At 52.9% G+C, this 21,568-nt stretch overlaps 1 protein-coding gene across 1 annotated transcript; it reads left to right on the top strand.

Annotated features, from left to right (window-relative positions):
* The first annotated feature begins 6,176 nt into the window (after positions 1-6,176).
* LOC128806526 (maestro heat-like repeat-containing protein family member 6) lies at positions 6,177-10,303 on the top strand. Its single transcript, XM_053976161.1, has 12 exons — positions 6,177-6,244; positions 6,428-6,576; positions 6,834-6,981; positions 7,203-7,387; positions 7,470-7,607; positions 7,878-7,992; positions 8,165-8,302; positions 8,535-8,711; positions 8,837-8,992; positions 9,148-9,249; positions 9,611-9,713; positions 9,988-10,303. Exons 1-12 carry the CDS (start codon positions 6,185-6,187, stop codon positions 10,113-10,115), a joined length of 1,599 nt encoding a protein of 532 aa, XP_053832136.1. The 5' UTR covers positions 6,177-6,184; the 3' UTR covers positions 10,116-10,303.
* The last annotated feature ends 11,265 nt before the right edge of the window (positions 10,304-21,568 follow it).

Here is a 21,568-nt window from a genome sequence, read left to right as displayed (position 1 = left end):
TTGCCATTTGATATTTGTGGTTTGTTGTTGATTTATAGAAACATGAAGTATTTTAAATATTGTGCTTGTGAAACAGGAGTTCTCATTCTGCTGTTTTGCTTTGGCTCTTTGCTGTTGATCATGTCTGTGGCAGTGCAAACACAATGGGAGGATTATTCCAGGGAGTTTTGGCTTTGTTTTGTTTTCTTACATTGTCAAGCAGGCCCGCACGCTGTCTGTAGCACTGAAAGCTTTCCTCTGAAGTGCACCTGTAAGAACAAGTTGAAAAACAGAATAATTTAAACCTTTTTCAATCTGCCACAGCATGAAAGTTCCTCTTTTGAGACAGCCAACTTTAAATTAAGCAAGCAATTAAGTTAAATTTTGGCTTCATCATTCTTTTGATAGACTGTTCCACTCTTGAGTGTAACCTACACTTGTTTCTTTCTGTTGGATTTGTAAGAAGCATTTTTCTGGCAAACAGAGATCAACAAATAGGAACTCACTCACTAAGATGTGAGGAGCCAACATTGTAGACCATGTATTTCTGTAGAGGTTGTTGGAGGTTGTTTTAAGTTCAGCACTGAAGGCTCAGCACATTTCCTCAGGGCAGAAATATTTTTAGTTACAGTCATATAAATGTGATCAGCTCATGTTCCTGATCAAGGGTCTGTTGTTAATTCTCTCCTAAATGGTCAGAATTTGTAGTTATTGCAGCAAGGTTTCCCTCTTTTACATGGTTGCTGCAGGCTTTACTGAAGTGCAATATTCTGCTGTAGTTCACCCATGAAATACATTTGGCTTTAGGAGAGTAATGAGCTAAGGAAGAGTTTCACATTTGTGTCCTAATTTGCATAAATAAAAATTAGAGAAATCAATTGAAGCAGATCATTATGCTTCCTTATCTGAGCAACTATTGCTCTTTCCACTGTTTTTTCCTGTCTTCCCTCAATTTCTTTTCAGATCAGCTTTCTCTGAATGTTGAATTTTACCTTCCATTCTTGCCCTAAGCTGCTTGGAACAGCTTGTGCCACGCTGGCTCTGGGCTGGGCAGACATCTACAGCAATTCCTTCAGTAAAAAGGAAAACGGGGACATTTTATTAGTTTTTAATACTCAACTATTGTAACATTGGCACATCAAACCAGCACTTCATTTCCTCTGCATTGTTTATCTTTTATCTGATGATTCTTGACCTCTCTTCTACAACAAAAAGACCAAAGAACCCCTTGGTGCCACCTCATTTTTAAATCATGTCTTTTCATTAGAAATGTTGTATTAAATGTCTGTGTAGTGATTTGGTTTTGAAACTAATTTTTCATGTTCTATGATCTGAAGATTTGAACCAATGAAAACTCTGACCACTTCCAACCCGGTTGACACACAGAGTTTTTCATCAATGCTCAGTGCTGACATATTTATAGTAGGAGTGGCACCATTCTTTTCTGTCTTTGCATCAAGACTTAATACTTGGTTTTCCATCCTGAAGGCTGTGTTTCCCCTACAGTTTCTACTTCCTTTTACAGTCTTCATTTTCCTTTGTAACCTAAGAAAAATCTATTGCCTTGTGACATTGCTTCTCATAAAAATAATTTCTCTTCCTTACTTGGAAATATTTTTGCCAAAGGGTGAACAAGACATAAAGCAAGTTCTCTTTGCTATGCCAGAACTGCTCCTCTTGTGTCATTATCATTTTCTGTGGTGAGATGGGGTATTAAAGACCAGGGCTTGAACAATGGGGGTGTTTTCCTTTGTGCTCTTTATATTATTTATTAGTTATGTGCTACAGTCTACATTAACTAATGCTGCTGTAAGCCTGAGACTGAGAAATTAATTCCATGGAAGGCTGTGACTGTGGAGCTTGAAAGCCAGCGTGAAATCTTCTCCAACAGGAACTCAGTAAAAACACACTTCCAGCAGCTGCCTCATGAATGTATTTCCATGTGCATAACTTGGAGGTATCTGTTCAAAAATGGAACCCCCAGAGCAAAACCCAAACAGTTACACACGCTCCCCAAAAAATCACAACCCAAACAAAATAATAAACAGCACCTGGGAGCATAAATTGAATCTGCACTCAGTTTCCATGATTCCTCGCTCTCCTTTGTCCTTTCCTTTGGCCTTTTGCCCTCAGCCTGATCTGTGGACTGTGCATTTCTGGACCTCTTCTCAAAGGGCAGTAATTTTACTGACCTGCAGATAATTTGACATATACACACACAGAGATAAGATGCTTCTTGTGCATTTGTCTTGTCAGCTTCTATTTATTGTTCCTCCCTTCGTTTGGCTGTCCTTATTTTTCCAACATCTGACCCCTTTTATGAGGCAATATGGTGCCATTAATTGCTGATGCCTGTGGAAGTTGAGATTGTTCCTTTTTCTGCAGGTGAACTCTGAGCGATCTTTGAAAAATTGCCCATGTTCTGAGTTCCTCCTGAGAACGGCAGTGATGGGTGAAACTCCTGAGTCTTAATGAGTGCAGACCCATCAGTGCTGGTTCAGACCAGGAGAACCCTTTGGAAATGTGTATCCCAGTCATCCCAGCTCTGTCTGTGTTGCTGGGTGGTCCTGGGGCATGGAGCTTGTTTTTGGTTCCTGGATCCCACTGCAGCTCATTGGACATAAAAGCCCTGCCATGGAGAGCTTAGTTCACAGCATTTTCCTCCACAGATGTGCTCCCGTTGGCTGGCTCTCTGCATCTTGGAGAGCACAAGGTAGGCATTTCTGGCAGCTGGGCATCAGCAGGCCTTAAAATGGGGGCGTGTTGTGGAGCGAGCCCAGCTGAGATACCCTGAGGGGAGCCCAGTGCTCCTTGCTCCTCTCTGCTGACACGGGAGCGTCTGTCTGCCTTCGGGACGGCCCTGGCTGTGTCAGGGGTGCTACGTGGACACGAGACAGCCGGTCCTGTCCCGCTGGGTCCCAGCAGTGCCTCGCAGCAGTCCTGCATCCACGTCAGGATGCTGGCCAAGAGAGGCCCTGGAAGCTGAGGCAGCTGATTTTAAGCTTTTGCAGATACACACAGGGGATGGCCAACAGTGCTCCCTCAGGATACTGCAGTCCTCAAGTGCCTCCCCAGAGCTGCCTGATGCTGCCCACTCCTTGTGGCACCAGTTGCTTTCCTCTGGAATGTTCTACCTCCCCCGAGAGTGAAGAGGGAGCTGGAGAAAGAGCTTGCCAGGCTGCTCTCCATCCTTTCCCAGCAGCCCTGGCTGAGTGGAGAAGCCCGAGCTGAGCGCAGATGTGCCAATGGAACAGCCGTGCACAGGAAGGCTCGGTGGGAAGGATGAGCCAGGATCCATAGGCCTGGCAGCCTGAGCTTGCTGCCAGGGAAGGCCTTGGAGCAGATGCTCCCGAGTGCCATCCCACGGCACGTGCAGGGAACCAGGGGGTCTGCTGGAGGGTGGGAAAGCTCTGCGGAGGGACGGGGACAGCTGGGGCTCCTGGTGGGCTGTTGAGGGCTTCTGTGGGAATGTTTGCGGGGGGTTGGTCTTGGGGAGCGTGTTGGGGAAGGAGTTGTCTGCAAGGTGAGAGGTCTAGGCTGGAATTGGAGTCAGCTTGAAGGCAGCATCTGTGGTTTGGCACAGCTTTGCTTATGGAGGGCAGCAAGAATATCTGTGACTATTTCTGTTCATGGTCCTGATTCTCCTGCAGGGAACAAGATGGGAGAGCTGTACTTTATTGGCCACTTAGATATCTGTACTGGGGGAGGATGAGCCCTTCTTCCATCTACTCATTTGTTTGGGCTACTTTTGTAAGACTGAGTGGACTTTCATTCCTTGAGAGCTTTCATTCCTTAAGAGAATCACGATATTATCATCCCTTCATCGAAAACCATTTGCACTGAAACATAAACTTTAAGAGATTTAGAGATTCTAGAGGAGCTAAGATTTTAGTTAGAGATAAGCCTTTCTAGAGTTAATTAAAATAAAGGGATTCTGTAAGTAGGCCTTGATGAAGTTAAGAGTTAGTAGTTAACTAAGAATTGATTGCTTGTCAACACAATGTTTAGTGAGCTGAGTTTATAATGAAGACTATAGAAACTGACAAATAGCTTTTAGGAACATAAGACAATTGGGGGCCTCCTCTGTTCTGAAACCAATTGAAGACAAGGAATGGGAGTTCTACCAAGGTTCATATTTGCATTGAAAAGGTAGAAAGGTCAGAATGAGGAAGACTTCATTGACTTCCTCATTTTGGGACCCCTCCCCATGAAAGGGACCACCGACCCATTTCAAGGAACAAACTACGCATGCTTAATAGCTTTTGAAATGATTAGCACAGGAAGCGAGGAATGGGATGTACCATAATGATGAATATGTCTTTGTATTTTAAATATTCAATTCTTGTGTGGATAAAAGGACTCTGTAATCATTGGAAAGGTGCGGTGGGTATTTGGGAGCTGTCCCGCACGCTGTCCGGCATCGCAATGAACATACACTTTCTAACTTTAAACTGTTAGAGAGTTTTTGTCCGTCACAGTTGGATATTGGTGCTAGATCAATATCCATATTTCTTTAATAAATCAGCACACCAAAGAATGGCCTTCTTTTTGCCTCTGTATAGTGCTATGTTTCCAAAGTGACTTTCAATGGAATGTGTTAAGGCAAATTAATTGCTGCTTTTAGATGGGAACAAACTTCCAAATCCTTCACATTCTCCGGCAATCGCTATTAATTTGAGAAGTTTGCAAATGTTGGAAACTCCTTCAGTTGTGCAATGAGAAGTAAAGCCTTTAAGAATTGAGGATTCTTAAATGCCCTGGTCCCGCAGAGCAGGGCAGGGTTTGCAGGTGGTTTGAGCTGTTCCTAAAGATCCTGTCGGGCTGTCTAAGACACTTGGAGCCAGGGATTCCTTCCAAGCTGGGCCATTTTGGGGGGGCTGGGGGTGGCCCCAGGGCAGGTGACGGTGTGTGCAAGGTCCCTTTGTGACACGCTGCACCATGGTCAGCCTGGAATGGAACAGGACAGGGTTTCCAAGGGCCCTCCCTTTGTGACACGTGGTGACATAGGAGCTGGCGGTGACAGGAGCACGCCACAGTGCTTGGTGCACGCATCAGGACAGGACAGAACCGAGTAGTGCTGTGAGGAGCCCCCCCACAGCGTGCTCATTTGTGTCTGACCCAGCAATTTTCCAAGGCGTTATTCCTGCAGCTGACCTCGCGGCCAGACTGTGGGACTTGGTGATCAGAATCATTTACGAGGAGTCTCCTGTCATTGTGGCAGGAGCCCTCCAGACCAGAGTGCAGGACTTGCTGTCCTGCAGCCTTCCTGAGGCTCCTCTGTCTCAGGTGTCTTCAAGGGTCAACTGCAATTGTTGACTTGGATATATCCTGAGGCATCTCTCTAGAAGGTGCCTTCAAGGCTAGCTGGTGGAATGGCGGGCAGATTTCTCAGCCTGTGCAAAGTGTTCAGGAGGGGAAAAAAGAAAGGCCCTGGAGTTGCCCCAGCACAACAGCCTGAAGAGCCAGAGCAGATCCAGACACTGCAGGATGGTGAGTGGCAGAGTGGGGCCACAGGGCTGATGCCTGCAGCCAGCTTGACCCCATCCCATCCCATCCCATCCCATCCCATCCCATCCCATCCCATCCCATCCCAGCCCATCCCCTGGGGACATGCCCATGGACAGGACGGAAGAGGGGCCGTGCTCCATCCCCTGGGGCATCCCGGGGCTCTCCCTGCTTGGGGAGTGCAGGGCTGGGCTGTGTTCTCCGGCCTCTCCCGCAGCCCCTCAGCTCTGGCTGCGCTCGCTCTTTGCCAGATGCAGCCCTGGGCCGGACACAAGAGCGGGAACCCGCCCGTGGCCGCTTCCGCAGAACCCTGAAGGTACCAGCAGCCATCCCCACCTGGGCTGGGCCTGCTGTCACTGCTCAGCCCAGCACCACACTTGGAGCACTCCATGGAACACTCCGGGCTTCCCTGTCCTTTGTTCTCCTGCAGATGTTCCGGAGGTTCCTGCGCATTCGGCGTAGAAAGACCGGCAGCACAGCAGCTGCGGGCCCGGCCGAGCCTGACTCGGGGCTGACCGAGCTCCAGGCAGAGCCTGATGTCAGCCCAGATTCGGCTGAGCTCTCAGAAGACTCTGAGGCTGCAGTGAATGGTCACAGGGCAAAGCCTGAAATGGCAGTGAATGAGGATGTGCCCATCACAAACACCAAAACGAGGGAGACTCAGGGCCTCACAAATACTGGTACCACGCCTGTTCCAACTATGATTGCTGCTCCCACTATGGATTTTTTCAAGGAGACTGCTGTTCCTTCTCAGCAGCGGGTAAGCAGCCGGGGGCCAGGCCTGGAGGCCTCCCAGGATGGTGTGTCCCCTCAAGCCACGGTCACTGGGCCCCTCAGCCTTTGAGGCCAGCACAGTGTGGCAGGAACAGAGGCACTTCTTGGGGGAAGCTGGGCAAGTTTCTCCCTTGGACAGTGCTCCAAGTCTCCCCCATGTCTCCTCCAGGTGCCAGCCAAGGTGAAGGACATCCACCAGAGTCTCCTGTCCCACGTCTCTGCGGATGCCAGGCTGCAAAGGGACATTGTGAGGCTGGCTGAAGAACACCCTGCTGACGTGGTGCTGACCCTCCTGCGCTGTGCCCCAACATGTGACAGGTACGGGGCCCACGAGTCTTGAGAGCTCAGGGCTCAGCAGCCTTTAGGGCCCGTGGCCCTGCGCAGCCTGTCCAATGGGGTCTGCCAGACAGGCAGAGAGGCCCAGGACCCTCGGGCCCCTCTGTTTCCTGAGCCTGCTGCCAGTGCTCCTTCCCTGCCCTTCAGGGCACCGGGGCTCTGTCACCTGGGCCCCCACAGCTGCACAGGGCATGGTGCTGTGACTGAGATGCCCCTGACACAGAGCTCCCATCCCACAGAGCAGCTGCAATGATGTGGAGAGCCATAGGCTCATCGGGCCCAGCAGTGGAGAAAGTGCTGCCAACACTGCTCTGTGTGATGGAGGACTGGCCACAGCACAGAATGTGCACCTCCGATGGGGACAACGAGGATGTTTTTGCCCTGGCTGTGAGTTTCTGGACCTGGCCTCTGCTCGCCCCCAGGTCACCTTTCCAGCAGCACTCCATCCTCTCCATGCCCCAGGCGCTGGGATGAAACCTGGCCTAGGGGCAGGCTCAGGGGGCACCAGGCCCGCTGCTCCCCCTGCCTCTGCCCTTGGGCAGAGGACACCTGCCCTTGGGCATGGACACCTCGGCACTGAGCGCTGCCTTGGGCTGCTTCTTTTGCAGGCAACTCTGGTGATCTGGGTGATCGTGCCCGTGTACAACAAGGCGATGATCCCTTTTACTGTGCGATTGTTTGTGGCTCTGCTCTTCCATGTTGCCATCGCCACACAGCAGATGCCACCAGAGGAAGTTGCTAACTTCTGGAGGGCGTGCCGGGAGGAACACCGCCTTCCCAGCGAGCCCAACAGGTCCCAGCCCTCCTGTCCTTCCCGTGCCCTGGTGGCCAGTGCCAGTGCTCCCAGTGTGACCTGGGCTTTGCTCTGCACACAGGTTTGCAGTGCAGGCCATGAAGGCTCTGCTCTACCGACTGCCGTGTGACAAGCTGGTGATGGCTATGGAGCGCAAGCGTGGCTGGGACACGCTGCTGCGTGCTCACACCCAGCACTATGCCGTGGGTCTGCTGGCCAGGTGAGACCCCCTTCTCCCCACTGCCCCCGGCATTTGTGCCCTGTCCCCAGGTGCCACTCACAGTCCCTGTGGTCATGGGCCAGAGGGCCTTGTCACCGAGGAACAGCCGAGCAGACTGGAAAAGGCTGGGAAAGGAGGGTGTCCAGAAAGGGCTGCCTCACAACGCGCCCACATCCCCTCCAGGGATGCTGGGGAAAGACCGGACCTCTGTGACTCAGTCCTGGGAGAGGATTGGTCTCCCCACCTCAGCGCCTTTTTCCCCCCTGCCAGGGAGATGCGCCGTGTCTCAATCCTTTTCTGTTCTTGCATCGCACCCCACGTGCTCTGGCACCTCAGCAGGGAGGAGCCGTGCTGGGATCTGCCTGCCCTGGCATTCCTTGTGGAGGTGAGCCTGTTGGTCAGCGCTGCCTCGCTCAGCTGCCTCCCAGCTCTCTGCCCTCTCGTAGCCACAGCTGCCTGGGACGGTGCCCACGCCCTGTGCTGCTGCCTGGGCCCAGCCCTGTGCGCTTCTGGGCTCCTGCCGGCCGGCTCCCCTGTCACTGCCCTGTGCCTTTCAGGTCCTGGATTGCCTGGACTTCAGTAAATATGGTGGCAGCGTCCTGAAGATCGTGTCAAGGCACCTCCAGAGTGAATGCAGTCAGAGGCGTCGCCTGGCACTCAGAGGCCTCGTGCTGCTCAGCAAGGATCCCTCGATGGTGAGAAGGGGGCAGCAGCTGAAGCTGCGCCAGGCAAAGCAGCCCCTTGGGCTGGCAGGGCTTCAGGAGCTGAGGCAGCTACTCCCAGCTCTCCTGCCTCACCTGCCCCAGTGCTTTGGGACAGGCCTTTGGCCTGTGGGCCCTGCAGCAGCAGGGTGGGGTTGCAGTGCCAGGGCGGTGTTGGCCATGCAGCCGTCCATGGCTTCCCAGCACAGCCTTGTGTTCCACACAGGCCGGAAGGATGTGCAGTCTGTCTTGCAGCCTTCTGGAGCTGCTGAGGGATGCAGATGGAGAGGTGGTCAGCATGAGGCTCCGTGTGCTCATGAATGTGCTCCCGCACCACGGCATCCTGCGATCCAGCATCATTGCCCCAAAGCTGGCTGAGGTGCTCCTGCTGCTCTTTGACCACGTAAGGTTCTGCATCCTGAGCCACAGGCATCGGGTGCTTCCCAGAAACTTTGTGCCCTGTGGATTTTCAGGCCTTTGCCCAGGTGGGCCTGGAGTAGCTGGTGTAGGTCTTTTCCTTTCCTCTAGAAAAACAGCCACGTGCAGTTGCTCTGTATTCAGCTCTTCTGTAAGCTGATGGAATTGGTAGCGGATGAGGGGAAAAAGCCCCTGAAGACAATTGTGATCAAGAGCCTGTACACACTTTTAATCTACTGCCATGATGACAACTGGCATGTGGCAAAGGTGAGCATTTCTATGATGCTGGGAGGGGGCTCGGCTGCCTCCTGCCCTGGCGCCTGGCAGGCTGCAGCCTCCTCCAGGCCTTGGCACAGGGACACAGGTCTTGTGCCCTCTTGGGGCATCTGTGGGGCCATCTCTGGGTCTCTGCTGCTCTCCAGGCCTCTCGGGAAACGCTGCATTGTGCGGCCAAGTTCCTGATGAGGAGAGATCTCGAACAGCTGGTGGAGAAGGAGCAGCTGTCAAAGTTTGTCAAGTGCCTGGTAAGAACGGCCTGGAAGGCCCAGCCTCAGCCTGGAGAAGCCCCCTGAGCGCGGTGCTCAGTGTGTGGGCTGGCAGCTGTGCCCCTGCCCGCTGCTGCAGCCAGAGGCCGCGCGGGCTCTTCTCCAGGCTCCCGTGGGCCCCAGCCGGGTGCCGATGGAGCCCCGGCCCGGCGGGGCTGCAGGGCGGCCCCGCGGCTCCCCGGGCAGCAGCCGGCCCTCTGCCCCCTCCAGAGCCCGGCGCCAGCGACTGCTGGCCGGGCCTCAGGGCTGTGCGGGCAGGGGAGGCCGGGGCTGGGCGCAGGGAGCGGCCGGCCCAGGGGCTGAGCCCGCGCCAACTCTTCCCTCCTGCCGCTCTCTCCAGCTGGCAGAGGACAGGATCCGAGCGGCCGAGCACCTGCGCCGGGCCCTGCCCTACCTGCAGAGCCCAGAGGAGCCCCTGCGAGAGGCGGCCCTCAGCTTCATGGGTGAGCCACGAGCCCGGGCTCCCTCCCCGCCCCGCCGCAGCTCGGCCCCAGCCCCGCCTGCTGCCCCGGCAGCGCCATCCGGGCCCGGCGCCGGGGAGCCCCGCCTGGCCTGGGCGCTGCTGCCGCCCTCCGGCAGCCGTGCCCTCGGGCGGCAGCGTGCGGCAAGGGCCCGGGCTGAGCCCTGCCGGGCCACGAGGCCGTGTGGCCGCAGGGCTGGCAGCGCCGCTGGCAGGGAGCTGTGCCGCTGGGGCCAAGATGAGCTCTTTGTTCTCAGGGATGGACGAGTTTCCCATGATGAGGGGGCAGCAGGAAGAGCTCCACGCCCTCAGTCAGGGCGCTCCAGGCAGAGCTGACGCTGGGCACAATTCTTGTAGCTTCAGCCCTCTCCCTGCCTCTAGATAGCTCCCTCCCTCTAGATAGCTCCCTCCCTCCAGCCCTCAGACACTGTCCGTCCCCTTTTTTTCCCTCCACTCTTCCTGCCTTTTGACAGCTCCATTCCTCTAGCCCTCAGACCCTGCCCATTCCCTTTTTTTACCTCCCCGCTCATCCCTTTGTTTCATCTTCCATTAATAAAGAGTTTGGCTTTTTCACTTTGCCTCCGTCTCTGTGGAGATGAAACGACGCCAATCCCGAGCCCTGGGACACACAGACCCCTGCTGCCCTTCTCTTCCACACCGTCTTTTGTGCACACACACAGAGGAACGAGGGCAGATCAGGCTGGAAAGCTGCCTGTGCTGAAGCTGCAGTTCCACAGCACTGTGGAGTTGCAGATCTTGCTGAACACCCTGGAGCCCCTGGAATTTGGAAGAGCCAACCTGAGGATGCTCTGAAGCCAGCTGTGAGGGATTCCATGGCAAGCATCCACGGAGGGCAAAGGAGCTTGGAATGCTGGAAGGTTTCAAGAATAGCTTCCTGAAAGCACAGCAGTGCTCCATCCCTGCACAGCATGAGGAAGAGGACAGAACCAGCGACCATCCGGGCTTAACAGGGAGCTTTAGGTGTGCCTAAGAGCAAATGAAGCAGCAGCGCGGTGCCCGAGACTGGGACGCGCCACAATGCCAGTGCCCGGAGCGCTGTCAGGCAGTGCTGGGATCCCGGGTGTGGTTCTGGTCTCCAGAGGTGAGGAATGGCAGCCCCAGGCTCAGAGCCAGTCAGAAAGCCAACCAAGTGAGCCCACAGAGAGGGCACCCTTCCAGTTTCTCTTGGGCATGGCTGCAAAACAGCCCCTGCTGCTTCTTCCTCCGCCTGTGTTTGGGGTGTGCTGCTGGCAGAGGCAGCCAGGTTGTGCTCTGCCTTCCAAAGCCTGTTGGGAGCGGGCATGAAAAGCGCTGCGTGCGCAGCGGAGAGTCCTGGAAGGTGCTGGCAAGAGCGTCCTGCGGGAACAGGGCTCTGGTCTGTGGCCGGGAACAGCCTGGCTTTGGTGCCGTGAGCGCAGGCAGGAGTTGAGGCAGGTGAAGAGGCAGTGAGCAGCTTGTGTTTGTAGAGGGCCTGGGGCTGCACGTCTGAACCTCCACCTGGAAACGCACTTGGGGGAATAGGAGCGAGAGCTGGAGTGCCTGGCCTGAAAGGACATGAAGTCCTTCAGCCTTGCCAGCGTTCCTTAAGGGTGTGTTGGTGTTCCCCAGAAAAGCTGCACCTTTGGGAAAACGCCTTTGGAGGAAAGGGGCTTGCTTCTCAGGGAAAGCGCTTCCCAGGGAGCTCCCAGTGAGGCAGGTGCAAGTGGGCACCGGCGGAGGCGCGGTCGCAGCGCTCACGGGCCGGGGGCGGCGGGCGGGAGACGAGTGGCGTCGGAAAGTGCAGGACTGAGTGTAAAGAACAGGCAAACTCCAGCTCCTTCCCCTGCCACAGGAGCTGCTGCCCTTTGGGAAGCTTTGCTCTCCATCTGCATCTCCTTCCCACACCAGGACTGCGTCCATCTGTTTCCCGCCAGGAAAACATGGTGCTCACCTGGTGGAAGCCCAAGTAGTCCCGCACGGTAGGGGAGATGTAGAAGATGCAGCCGTCTCCAGTCACGGCGATGACAAATCCATTGGGTGCCTGAATGCAAAAGTTTGGTCCAAACTTACTCTGCCCAGCTTCAATCCCGCTGCTGAAGGATGAAATCCCCCAGCTGTTTCTTCAGCATCCAGGGACAGGAAGGGACCTTCTTCCTCAACAAGGAGCCCCACAAAGAAGGACAGCACTTGGTAACCATGCAAGATTCAGTTCTGTGGAGTTTCTTCTTCTCAGCACAAGCAATGATCCAAGCTGGACTGACCACTTTCTCCAAACCTCCCATGCAACCCCCTCTCACTGCAGGGCTGCTCCTGCATCAGGAGGGACCAGATAAGGAGAGGTTTCATGGAGGATCTGGAGTCCTTCTTTCCAGCTGCGAATAGCTACACTCTCCTAGGGCTGTGCTTTGGACACTACGATCCTTGTGGGTCCCTTCCAGCTCTGCATATTCTATGATTCTGGTGACCATTTCAGGCTGATTTTCCCCAAAAGCAAAGCACTGCACTAGATAGTAATTCATCCCCCCTGTTCTTCACTGTGGTGTGTTTAATTTATTAGCGAATGGAAGGAGAGAAATTAGGGAAAGAGCACCCGAAATGGAAACCTAGCGTACAGATCCCGCTTGCTGAGGGACCAGTCCCTTCCCTTTGTGTGCTGCAGCCCCCTGAGGGGTCCCAAGTCAGAGATTTCTGCAAATCACAGTATATGCTTAACATTATCTTTGTGGAGAGGAAAAAAAAGCCACCAGACAGCTCAGCAGGGGGATTTCTGTCACAGGAACACCTCATGAGCTCTCCAGATGCCTTCAGTCACCCCAGCCTGCCAATGCTCTGATGGTGATGGCTCAACAAATTCCCATCATATGGTCCAAGTCCAAAGCCCTGGGGAGTGCTCAGGAGATGCTGGGGCTGGGGCAGTCACGGGCTCTCTCCTGGCATCCAGCTGCTCCTCTGTGACCATCACACTGGCACACAGCTGGGACCTCGTGTGGTCCAAGATTCACTGCCAAAAGTCACACTGAGCTCCCAGGAGTCACTGCCTCACCAAAATCCCACATGCAGGCTCCTGCTGGGGGTCTGCTCACACTGCCTGCTGCCTGGAGGGCTCTGCAGGAGCAGGGCTGAAGTGACCAAAGCCAGGCTTAAAGAGAGACAAGCATTCATCTGCTGGTGTTTGGAGAGGTGGGAGAAGAGGACTGAAGGCCCAGAAAGCCTATAGGAGAGCGGGAGAAGGTGGTGAGGCCCTGGCACAGGGTGCCCAGAGAAGCTGTGGTTCCCCTGGATCCCTGGAAGTGCCCAAGGCCAGGCTGGATGGGGCTTGGAGCAACCTGGGATAGTGGAAGGTGCCTGTGCCCATGGCAGCTCATCACAAGATGAGCTTTAAGGTCCCTTCCCACCCAAACCATTCTGGGATTCTGTGAAAGGCCAGGCATGGGAGATGCCAAGAACACAGAGTGATTGAAGGTCTTGCACAGACTCGTCCTGCAGCCCCAGTAAGCATGTTCCTCAGCTGATGTGCCCAGATGCTTGTTCAGCAGTCAGCCTGTCCATGGGACCTTCCATGCCAGGCCCTTCCAGCGCACATTTATAGATGGCAGCCCAAAGCAGCAGCACTGTGGGAGGCTGATTCACCAGGCCCTTGTGCTCCGAGCTTCACTGTCAGCTGTTTCCTGAGACGCACGTGGCCTTTCTACAAAGCATAGCTCTCATTTCCCACTGGTTTTGTCCAGCACTGTTGTCCATCATCCAACTGCTCTTCTTTTCTCCCCCAAAACCTACAGACTGAAGCTGGGCTTTTCCCATCCTAGGCAGGCTGTGAACTCATCCCTGTGGAGCTCACACAACGCCCCAGGTAAGGCAAGGAGTTCCTGGGGGATGTTTTGCCCCACAGCTCTCAACATTCTCCTCTTGGCCTTTGCTAATGAACCAAGCCAGCACCTTGGGAACTACTCAGGGATCAATCCTTACACCACCATATGACATCCCTGAACCTCTTGGTTGGGATGGAGCTTGTGTCCATGAGATGTAACATAATCAAAGGCGCAGCAAATTGCTGTGGGATGAGAGGGAATGGTGGGAATGGGGATCTGGACCCCCCCCAGCCAGGCAGTGCCACTGGTCTCTGTCCCCAGGAACTCATTGCCTGCAGGAATCACAGGGAAGCAGCTATGGGCAAGGCAGGGTCTCCTCCTGCTCCACAGATGTGACCACAAGCTCCAGAGAAGCTTGGGGAGACCCCAGATGATCAAGCCACAGCACCATACCTGGAGCAGCAGCTCCCCCTCAGGAAACAGCTCCCTGTCACCCTGCGGCTCCGTCCATCTGTCCCCTCCTGGGGGTCTGGGCTGATCCACGCAGTAGCCAACCTTTGGAGCTGTAGCTGCAAGTGAGAAGGCAAGAAATCAGTGTGGAAGAGGCAAGGCGGGAGCCTCCCACTCCTCCTTCCCACCCCAGGGCTGCTCATGCAGCTACTGGATGCCGTGGACCCAGCACAGCGTGGAGGAAGGTGTGACCATCAGTGGGAACTGGCACAGAGCCCACTTACAGAGCCATGCCCAGCTTGCCCGAGGCTTCCTCCTCGAGGAAGAGATTCTTTCCCCTGCTTGACCTCATTGCTGGAAACCTCACTCCTGCCAGGGTGTGAGGCAGAGATGCAAAGGACAGAGGGGGGCTGAGTGCTTCAGTGCTGCCCAGGCTGGAGAACACCACCCAACATAGCCAGGAGGCTTCTGGTTAGAGCCTGGCAGAGCTGGGGTTGGCTTCAAGCCACCCCACTGGGGTGCTCTGTCTGCTCTGCTGCCCTTCAGGGTTAGAGAATGACAAAAACAACCCTTCCCAAAGCCCCTCAGATGCCGTCAAAGCACCCATACTTGTTTTCTCCCTTCCACCTTTGGCTGCCTGGAAGCAGATCAAGAGCTGGCAGCCATGGTACTCCCAGTGACACCTGAGAGCTCTCGGCTCCCAGGACTTGCTGCCGTGACCTCCCTAGGCTGATTCAGGAGCTGCCTCATGCTTCAGCACTGGACGCCTTCAAGGCAACACCCCTGGGTGCAGCCAGCATGAAACCTCCTGCTGCCCTGCTCGTGGGACCTCAAGCATCACAGGACTCCCACAGAACCAGTTGTTCAGGGAACAGGAATGAGGACAGGGGCTCCCAGGCAAATCTCCAGCATGATCCTTTATCTGCTGATTATCATTGAAAAAACTCAAGCCAAGCTCAGCTGCCAGCTAAAGGATGATTTTCAAGACATGTTTTTGTGCCAGCTCACACAAAAAAAGGAAAATCACAGAAAAGCTCAAAGCAGCTCCTGTGTAGGAGCCACCCCACCTCTGCCACCACCAGCAGCAGCTCGTGCAGCTCCCTGAGGTCCGACTGAGCTGACACACCCCGTGTAATTCACATCCCAGCAGAGAGCACTGCCTGCCCCATCTCAGCCCTGGCTGTCAGATGGTGCTGGATCCAGAGGGAAAAGATCCTCTGAAAGCTGGATATGAGGAAGAACCTCAAACCATCCTGAGTCTGACCATATGTTTAATTTTCTCCATGGCAGAAGCTCTCACTTCACCACTGAAATGTTTTTGAGGTTTGTTGGGTTTCTTCCCTGGTAACACCAAGTTCAAAACCCAATTTGGAATCTAAAGAAGTTTCTCGTGCAACTGCTGATCCGGGACATTTTGCTTTGCAGCAAACCTGATGGATTGGCATGCTTGAATTCAAAACTAATTTGGAATCAAAGCATCCCTGGGATGTATTTACACCCGGACCCCGAGTGCCAACAAGCACCGACCCGTGGAGGCTTTCGTCAACCAGGGCATGGATACAGTAGGGTTAGGGTAACTAGCTGCAGGTCTTGCACAAGCTGACACAAATAGCAGTGGAGAGGGTGTTCTGGAGCAGAGTCAGCTTCCATCTCCATCGCTGGCAGAGCTGGGATACTTCTTGCTCCCTCAAACCTTCAGCACTCCTTGGAGATGCTCAGGCAGCATCTCCACCTTATCCATCAGCCATGGCTTCTGCTCTTTTCCATCCTGTGCTGTCAGACCAGCCTGCTCAGGGGATGTGAGACCTCTGCGAAAGGTTGGGAAAGATGAGATTCAACAGAATCTTTGCTTGGAGACACCAAGCAAAAAGCCTCCTCACATGATTGCCGAGTGATCCTCAAGGAAAAAAATCCCATCGGGACCACACGGCTTCCATTTGCACTTCACGGAGTGTAATAGTTTCAAAATGAAACACCGATTCTCATTTCAAATGTTACTTCTTTTGAAGGGCTGACTCCTCTCTAAAGCATTGAAATGAGGCAGGCTGCCAGGGGATTTCAAAAAGAAGCAAGTTCTTCCAAAATAAAGCTCCAAAAGGGCACAGAACTTTTTGAGAGCATGCACATCCTGGGAGCATCTGGTCTCCAGCTCTCTCCCAGCATCTACCAGCAGTATCTGCAGGGAAAGCTGGGGAGAGCTGCTGTGGCTTTCAGAAGCCATCAGGACATACCCATTTTGTGCTCTCCAGCAAAATTTCTTCACCTGTCCCACTGATCCTAGCAAGGGGCTTTTAATCTCCCACCAAAGGTGCTCACTTCCCCTTCTCTCAAACACAGAGCAGTCCATTTCTGCAGAGCTGAGCTCAGAAATCCTCCAGAATCTGTCTCCCATGGGACACACCTGACCCGGGGAGAAGGTCTGGAGCATGGAGAGAGCGGAGGAAACTCAAAGAGATATTGTCTGCCACCAAAGGACTGGTGGTGTGGAGCAGCTGGTGGTCACATCCAGCCCAGTCCTCACCATCCACAGCCAGGGGCCATGCTGTTGCTGTGGCTCTCCTCCTCCAAACAGGTCTCTGAACTCATCCTCACTCAAACTGCCAAGAACCGTTGGGACTGGGAGCAATCCCAAGAGAAAGCCAAGCTCTTCCAGGTAGAGGACTCCAGGCCCATGCAACTGAAATGAGCAGGGCTAATGCCTTTATTAATGTTCAGCTCTTTATTAAAAAGATCAGCTGGGCAGGGGGCTCGACGCAGAACTCACCCCCGCGGTCGTAGCTTTCCCAGGCAGCCAAAAGGAAGGAGGCGTGCAGAGTCTGTCACTGGAGACCCAAGCAGCAGCTGTCCTTTCTTCTTTCCTTGTGGCACACCGGTGGCCCGAGGACGAGGAGGCGTGGCGTGCAGAGTCTGTTGCTGAAGTCCAGAACAACAGGTGTCCCCACTCCTTCCATGGTGGCAGCACCAGGGCTCTCTGTCTCTATCTCCTGCTTCTCAGAGCCTAATCTAGTCTGTTCTTTTTTAGGTGATGGAGACGGTTAAAAGTCAATCAGGGGATGTGTTTCCCTCTTCCTCAGCTAGGGCATTTGTCTAGACTCCTCTATTGTGTTCAGTTTTTGCTTTATATTCCTTTTTATCTCCTAAAAATACTCCCATGATCCTAAGGGGTTTTTATTTCCATGTTAGTCCCAGAATGGCAGCGTGGAGGGGTGGGAGGCCAGTTATCTCCAGGTAGTTTAGAGAAAACAAACAGAGCAATTAGCTAATTAGCATTTCAATATCAGTACTTAGCTAGAGTTCGTAGGTTTTTTGTAGTGTTGCCATGGGAACTAGGAAGGCCCTGCCCACGTCTCTGGGGAACACGTGGAAACTGTTCATAACATCAATGGTCTCCATGATTCCGGACAGAAAGAATGGGGCCTTGGTTCCACGAGGTTCCATGATGTCACAAAGGTCTCCATGTTTCTGGACGGAAACAATGGAGGCTTGGTTCCACGAGGTTCCATGATGTCCCATTGGTGTCCTAGATTTTGGACAGTAGCAATTCAGCCTTTGTTCCATGAGGTTCCATGATATCAGAATGGTCTCCTAGATTTTGGACGTTAACAATGGAGCCTTGTTTCCACGAGGTTCCATGATGTCACAATGGTCTTTTTGGTTCTGGACGGTAACAATGGAGGATTGGTTCCATGAGGTTCCATGATGTCACAATGGTCTCCGCGGTTATGGACGGAAAGAATGGAGCCTTGATTCCACGAGGTTCCATGATGTCAAAATGGCCTCCTCAGTTCTGGATGGTAAGAATGGAGCCCTGGTTCCACGAGGTTCCATGATGTCACAATGGTCTCCTTCTTTTTGGACGGTAACAATGGAGCCTTGGTTCCACGAGGTTCCGTGATGTCACAATGGTCTCCTTGGATCTGGATGGTAACAAGGGAGCCTTGGTTCCATGAGGTTCCATGATGTCACAATGCTGTCCGCGGTTATGGAGGGTAAAAATGGAGCCTTGATTCCACAAGCTTCCATGATATCACAATGGTCTCTTTGGATCTGGACGGTAACAATGGAGCCTTGGTTCCACGAGGTTCCATGATGTCACAATGGTCTCCTTGGTTCTGGACGTTAAAAGTGGAGCCTTGGTTCCACGAGTTTCCATGATGTCACAATGGTCTCTTTGATTCTGCAGGGTAACATTGGAGCCTCGGTTCCATGAGGTTCCATGATGTCACAATTGTTTCCTCGGTTCTGGAGAGTAACAATGGAGCCTTGGTTCCAAGAGGTTCCGTGATGTCACAATGTTCCCCTTGGTTCTGGACGGTAGGAATGGAGCCTTGGTTCCATGAGGTTCCATGATGTCATACGGGACTCCTTTGTTCGGGAGGGTAACAATGCAACGCTGGTTCCATGAGGTTCCATGATGTCACAATAGTCTCCTTGGATCTGGATGGTAACAATGGAGCCTTTGTTCCACGAGCTTCCATGATGTCACAATGGTCTCCGCGGTTCTGGACGGTAACAATGGAGCCTTGGTTCCACGAAGTTCCATGATGTCACAATGGTCTCTTTGATTCTGCAGGTTAACAATGGAGCCTTGGTTCCACGAGCTTCCATGATGTCACAATGGTCTCCTTGGTTCTGGACGGTAGGAATGGAGCCTTGGTTCCACGAGGTTCCATGATGTCACAATGGTCTCCTCGGTTCTGGATGGTAACAATGGAGCCTTGGTTCCACGAGGCTCCATGATGTCACAAGGGACTCCTTTGTTCTGGAGGGTAACAATGCAGCACTGGTTCCACGAGGTTCCATGATGTCACAATGGTCTCCTCGGTTTTGGACGGTAAAATTAGAGCCTTGGTTCCATGAGGTTCCATGATATTACAATGGTCTCTTCGGTTCTGGACGGGAAAAATGGAGCCTTGGTTCCATGAGGTTCCATGATGTCACAATGGTCTCCTAGATTTTGGACGGTAGCAATGGAGCCTTGGTTCCACCAGCTTGCATGGTGTCATTATGTTCTCCTTCGTTCTGGACGGTAAAATGGAGCCTTGGTTCCACGAGGTTCGAGGATGTCACAATGGTCTCCTTGGATCTGGGCGGTAACAATGTAGCCTTGGTTCCACGAGGTTCCATGATGTCACAATGGTCTCTTTGGTTGTGGAGTGTAACAATGGAGCATTGGTTCCATGAGGTTCCATGATGTCACAATGGTCTCTTCGGTTCTGGACGGGAAAAATGGAGCCTTGGTTCCACGAGGTTCCATGATGTCACAATGGCCTCCTCGGTTCTGGATGGCAACAATGGAGCCTTGGTTCCACGAGGTTCCATGATGTCACAATGGTCTCCTTGGATCTGGACTGTAAAAAATGGAGCCTTGGTTCCATGAGGTTCCATGATGTCACAATGGTGTGTTTCGTTCTGGACGGTAACAATGGAGGCTTGCTTCCACGAGGTTCCATGATGTCACAATGGTCTCTATGATTCCAGACAGAAAGAATGGAGCCTTGGTTCCATGAGGTTCCATGATGTCACAATGGTCTCCTAGATTTTGGACAGTATCAATGGAGCCTTGATTCCACGAGGTTCCATGCTGTCACAATGATGTCTGCGGTTATGGACTGGAACAATGGAGCCTTGGTTCCACGAGGTTCCATGATGTCACAATGTTCTCCTTGTTTCTGGACAGTAACAATGGAGCCTTGGTTCCACGAGGTTCCATGATGTCACAATGGTCTCTTTGGTTCTGGACGGTAACAATGGAGCATTGGTTCCATGAGGTTCCATGAGGTCACAATGGTCTCCTTGGTTCTGGACGGTAACAATGGAGCCTTGATTCCACGAGGTTCAATGGTGTCACAATGGTCTCCGTGGTTCTGGACGGTAACAATGAAGCATTAGTTCCATGAGGTTCCATGATGTCACAATGGTCTCCATGATTCCGGATGGAAAGAATGGAGCCTTGGTTCTACGAGGTTCCACGATGTAACAAATATCTCCTAGATTTTGTACGGCAGCAATGCAGCCTTGTTTCCACGTGGTTCCATGAAGTCACAATGGTCTCCGCAGTTATGGACTGGAGCAATGGAGCCTTGGTTCCACGTGGATCCATGATGTCACAAGGGTCTTCTTGGTTCTGGAGGGTAACAATGCAGCATTGGTTCCATGAGGTTCCATGATGTCATAATGGTCTCCTAGGTTCTGGACGATAACAATGGAGCCTTGGTTCCACGAGGTTCCATGATGTCACAATGGCCTCCTCGGTTCTGGACAGTAACAATGGAGCCTTGGTTCCACGAGGCTCCATGACGTCACAATGGTCCCCTCGGTTATGGACTGAAACAAGGGTGCCTTGGTTCCACGAGCTTCCATGATGTCACAATGGTGTCATTGGTTCTGGACGGTAACAATGGAGCCTTGGTTCCAGGAGGTTCCATGATGTCACAGTGGTCTACATGGTTCCGGTCGGAAATAATGGAGCCTTGCTTCCACGAGGTTCCATGATGTCACAATGGACTCCTGGATTTTGGTCAGTAACAATGGAGCCTTGGTTCCACAAGGTTCCACGATGTCACAGTGGTCTCCTTGGCCCTGGATTGTTAACAATGGAGCCTTGGTTCCACGTGGTTCCATGATGTCACAATCGTCTCATTGGTTCTGGATGGTAAAAATAGAGCCTTGGTTCCACGAGGTTCCATGATGTCACAATGGTCTACATGGTTCCGGTCGGAAATAATGGAGCCTTGCTTCCACGAGGTTCCATGATGTCAGAATGATCTTCTCGGTTCTGGACTGTAACAATGGAGCCTTGGTTTCACAACGTTCCATGATGTCACAAGGCTCTCCTCGATTATGGACGGTAACCATGGAGGCTTGGTTCCATGAGGTTCTGTGATGTCATAATGGTCTCCGCACTTATGGACTGGATGAATGGAGCATTGGTTCCACGAGGTTCCATGATGTCACAATGGTCTCCTTGGTTCTGTCTGGTAACAATGGAGCCTTGGCTCCACGAGGTTCCATGATGTCACTATGGTCTCCCCGGTTCTGGATGGTAACAATGGTGCCTTGGTTCCATGAGGTTCCATGATGTCACAATGGTCCTCATGATTCCGGATGGAAAGAATGCCTTGTTTCCACGAGGTTCCATGATGTCAAAATGGTATTTTAGATTTTGGACGGTAGCAATGCAGCCTTGGTTCCATGAGGTTCCATGATGTCACAATGGTCTCCTTGGACCTCGATTTTTCCACGAGGCCCCATGATGTCACAATGGTCTCCTTGGTTCTGGACGGTAACAATGGAGTCCTGGTTCCACAACATTCCATGATGTCACAATGGTCTCTTTGTTTCTGGACGGTAACAATGGAGCCTTGGTTCCACGAGGTTCCATGGTGTCACAATGGTCTCCTTGGTTCTTGACGGAAATAATGGAGCCTTGGTTCCACGAGGTTCCATGATGTCACAATTGTTTCCTCGATTCTGGCAAGTAACAATGGAGCCTTGGTTCCATGAGGTTCCATGATGTCACAATGGTCCCCATGATTCCAGATGGAAAGAATGGAGCCTTGTTTCCACGAGGTTCCATGGTGTCACATTGGTCTCCTAG

This window comes from Vidua macroura, chromosome 4 (assembly GCF_024509145.1).
Source record: "Vidua macroura isolate BioBank_ID:100142 chromosome 4, ASM2450914v1, whole genome shotgun sequence".
Taxonomy (NCBI): domain Eukaryota; kingdom Metazoa; phylum Chordata; class Aves; order Passeriformes; family Viduidae; genus Vidua; species Vidua macroura.
Note: the sequence above shows the minus strand (reverse complement) of the source record. Positions and strands in the feature narration are given on the sequence as shown.

Coding starts and splice junctions, on each gene's coding strand:
- LOC128806526 (XM_053976161.1), top strand. CDS start 6,185: ATGATTGCTGCTCCCACTATGGATTTTTTCAAGGAGACTGCTGTTCCT. Junction 7,608..7,877: donor GCCGTGGGTCTGCTGGCCAG/GTGAGACCCCCT, acceptor CCCCCCTGCCAG/GGAGATGCGCCGTGTCTCAA. Junction 9,250..9,610: donor CAAAGTTTGTCAAGTGCCTG/GTAAGAACGGCC, acceptor CGCTCTCTCCAG/CTGGCAGAGGACAGGATCCG.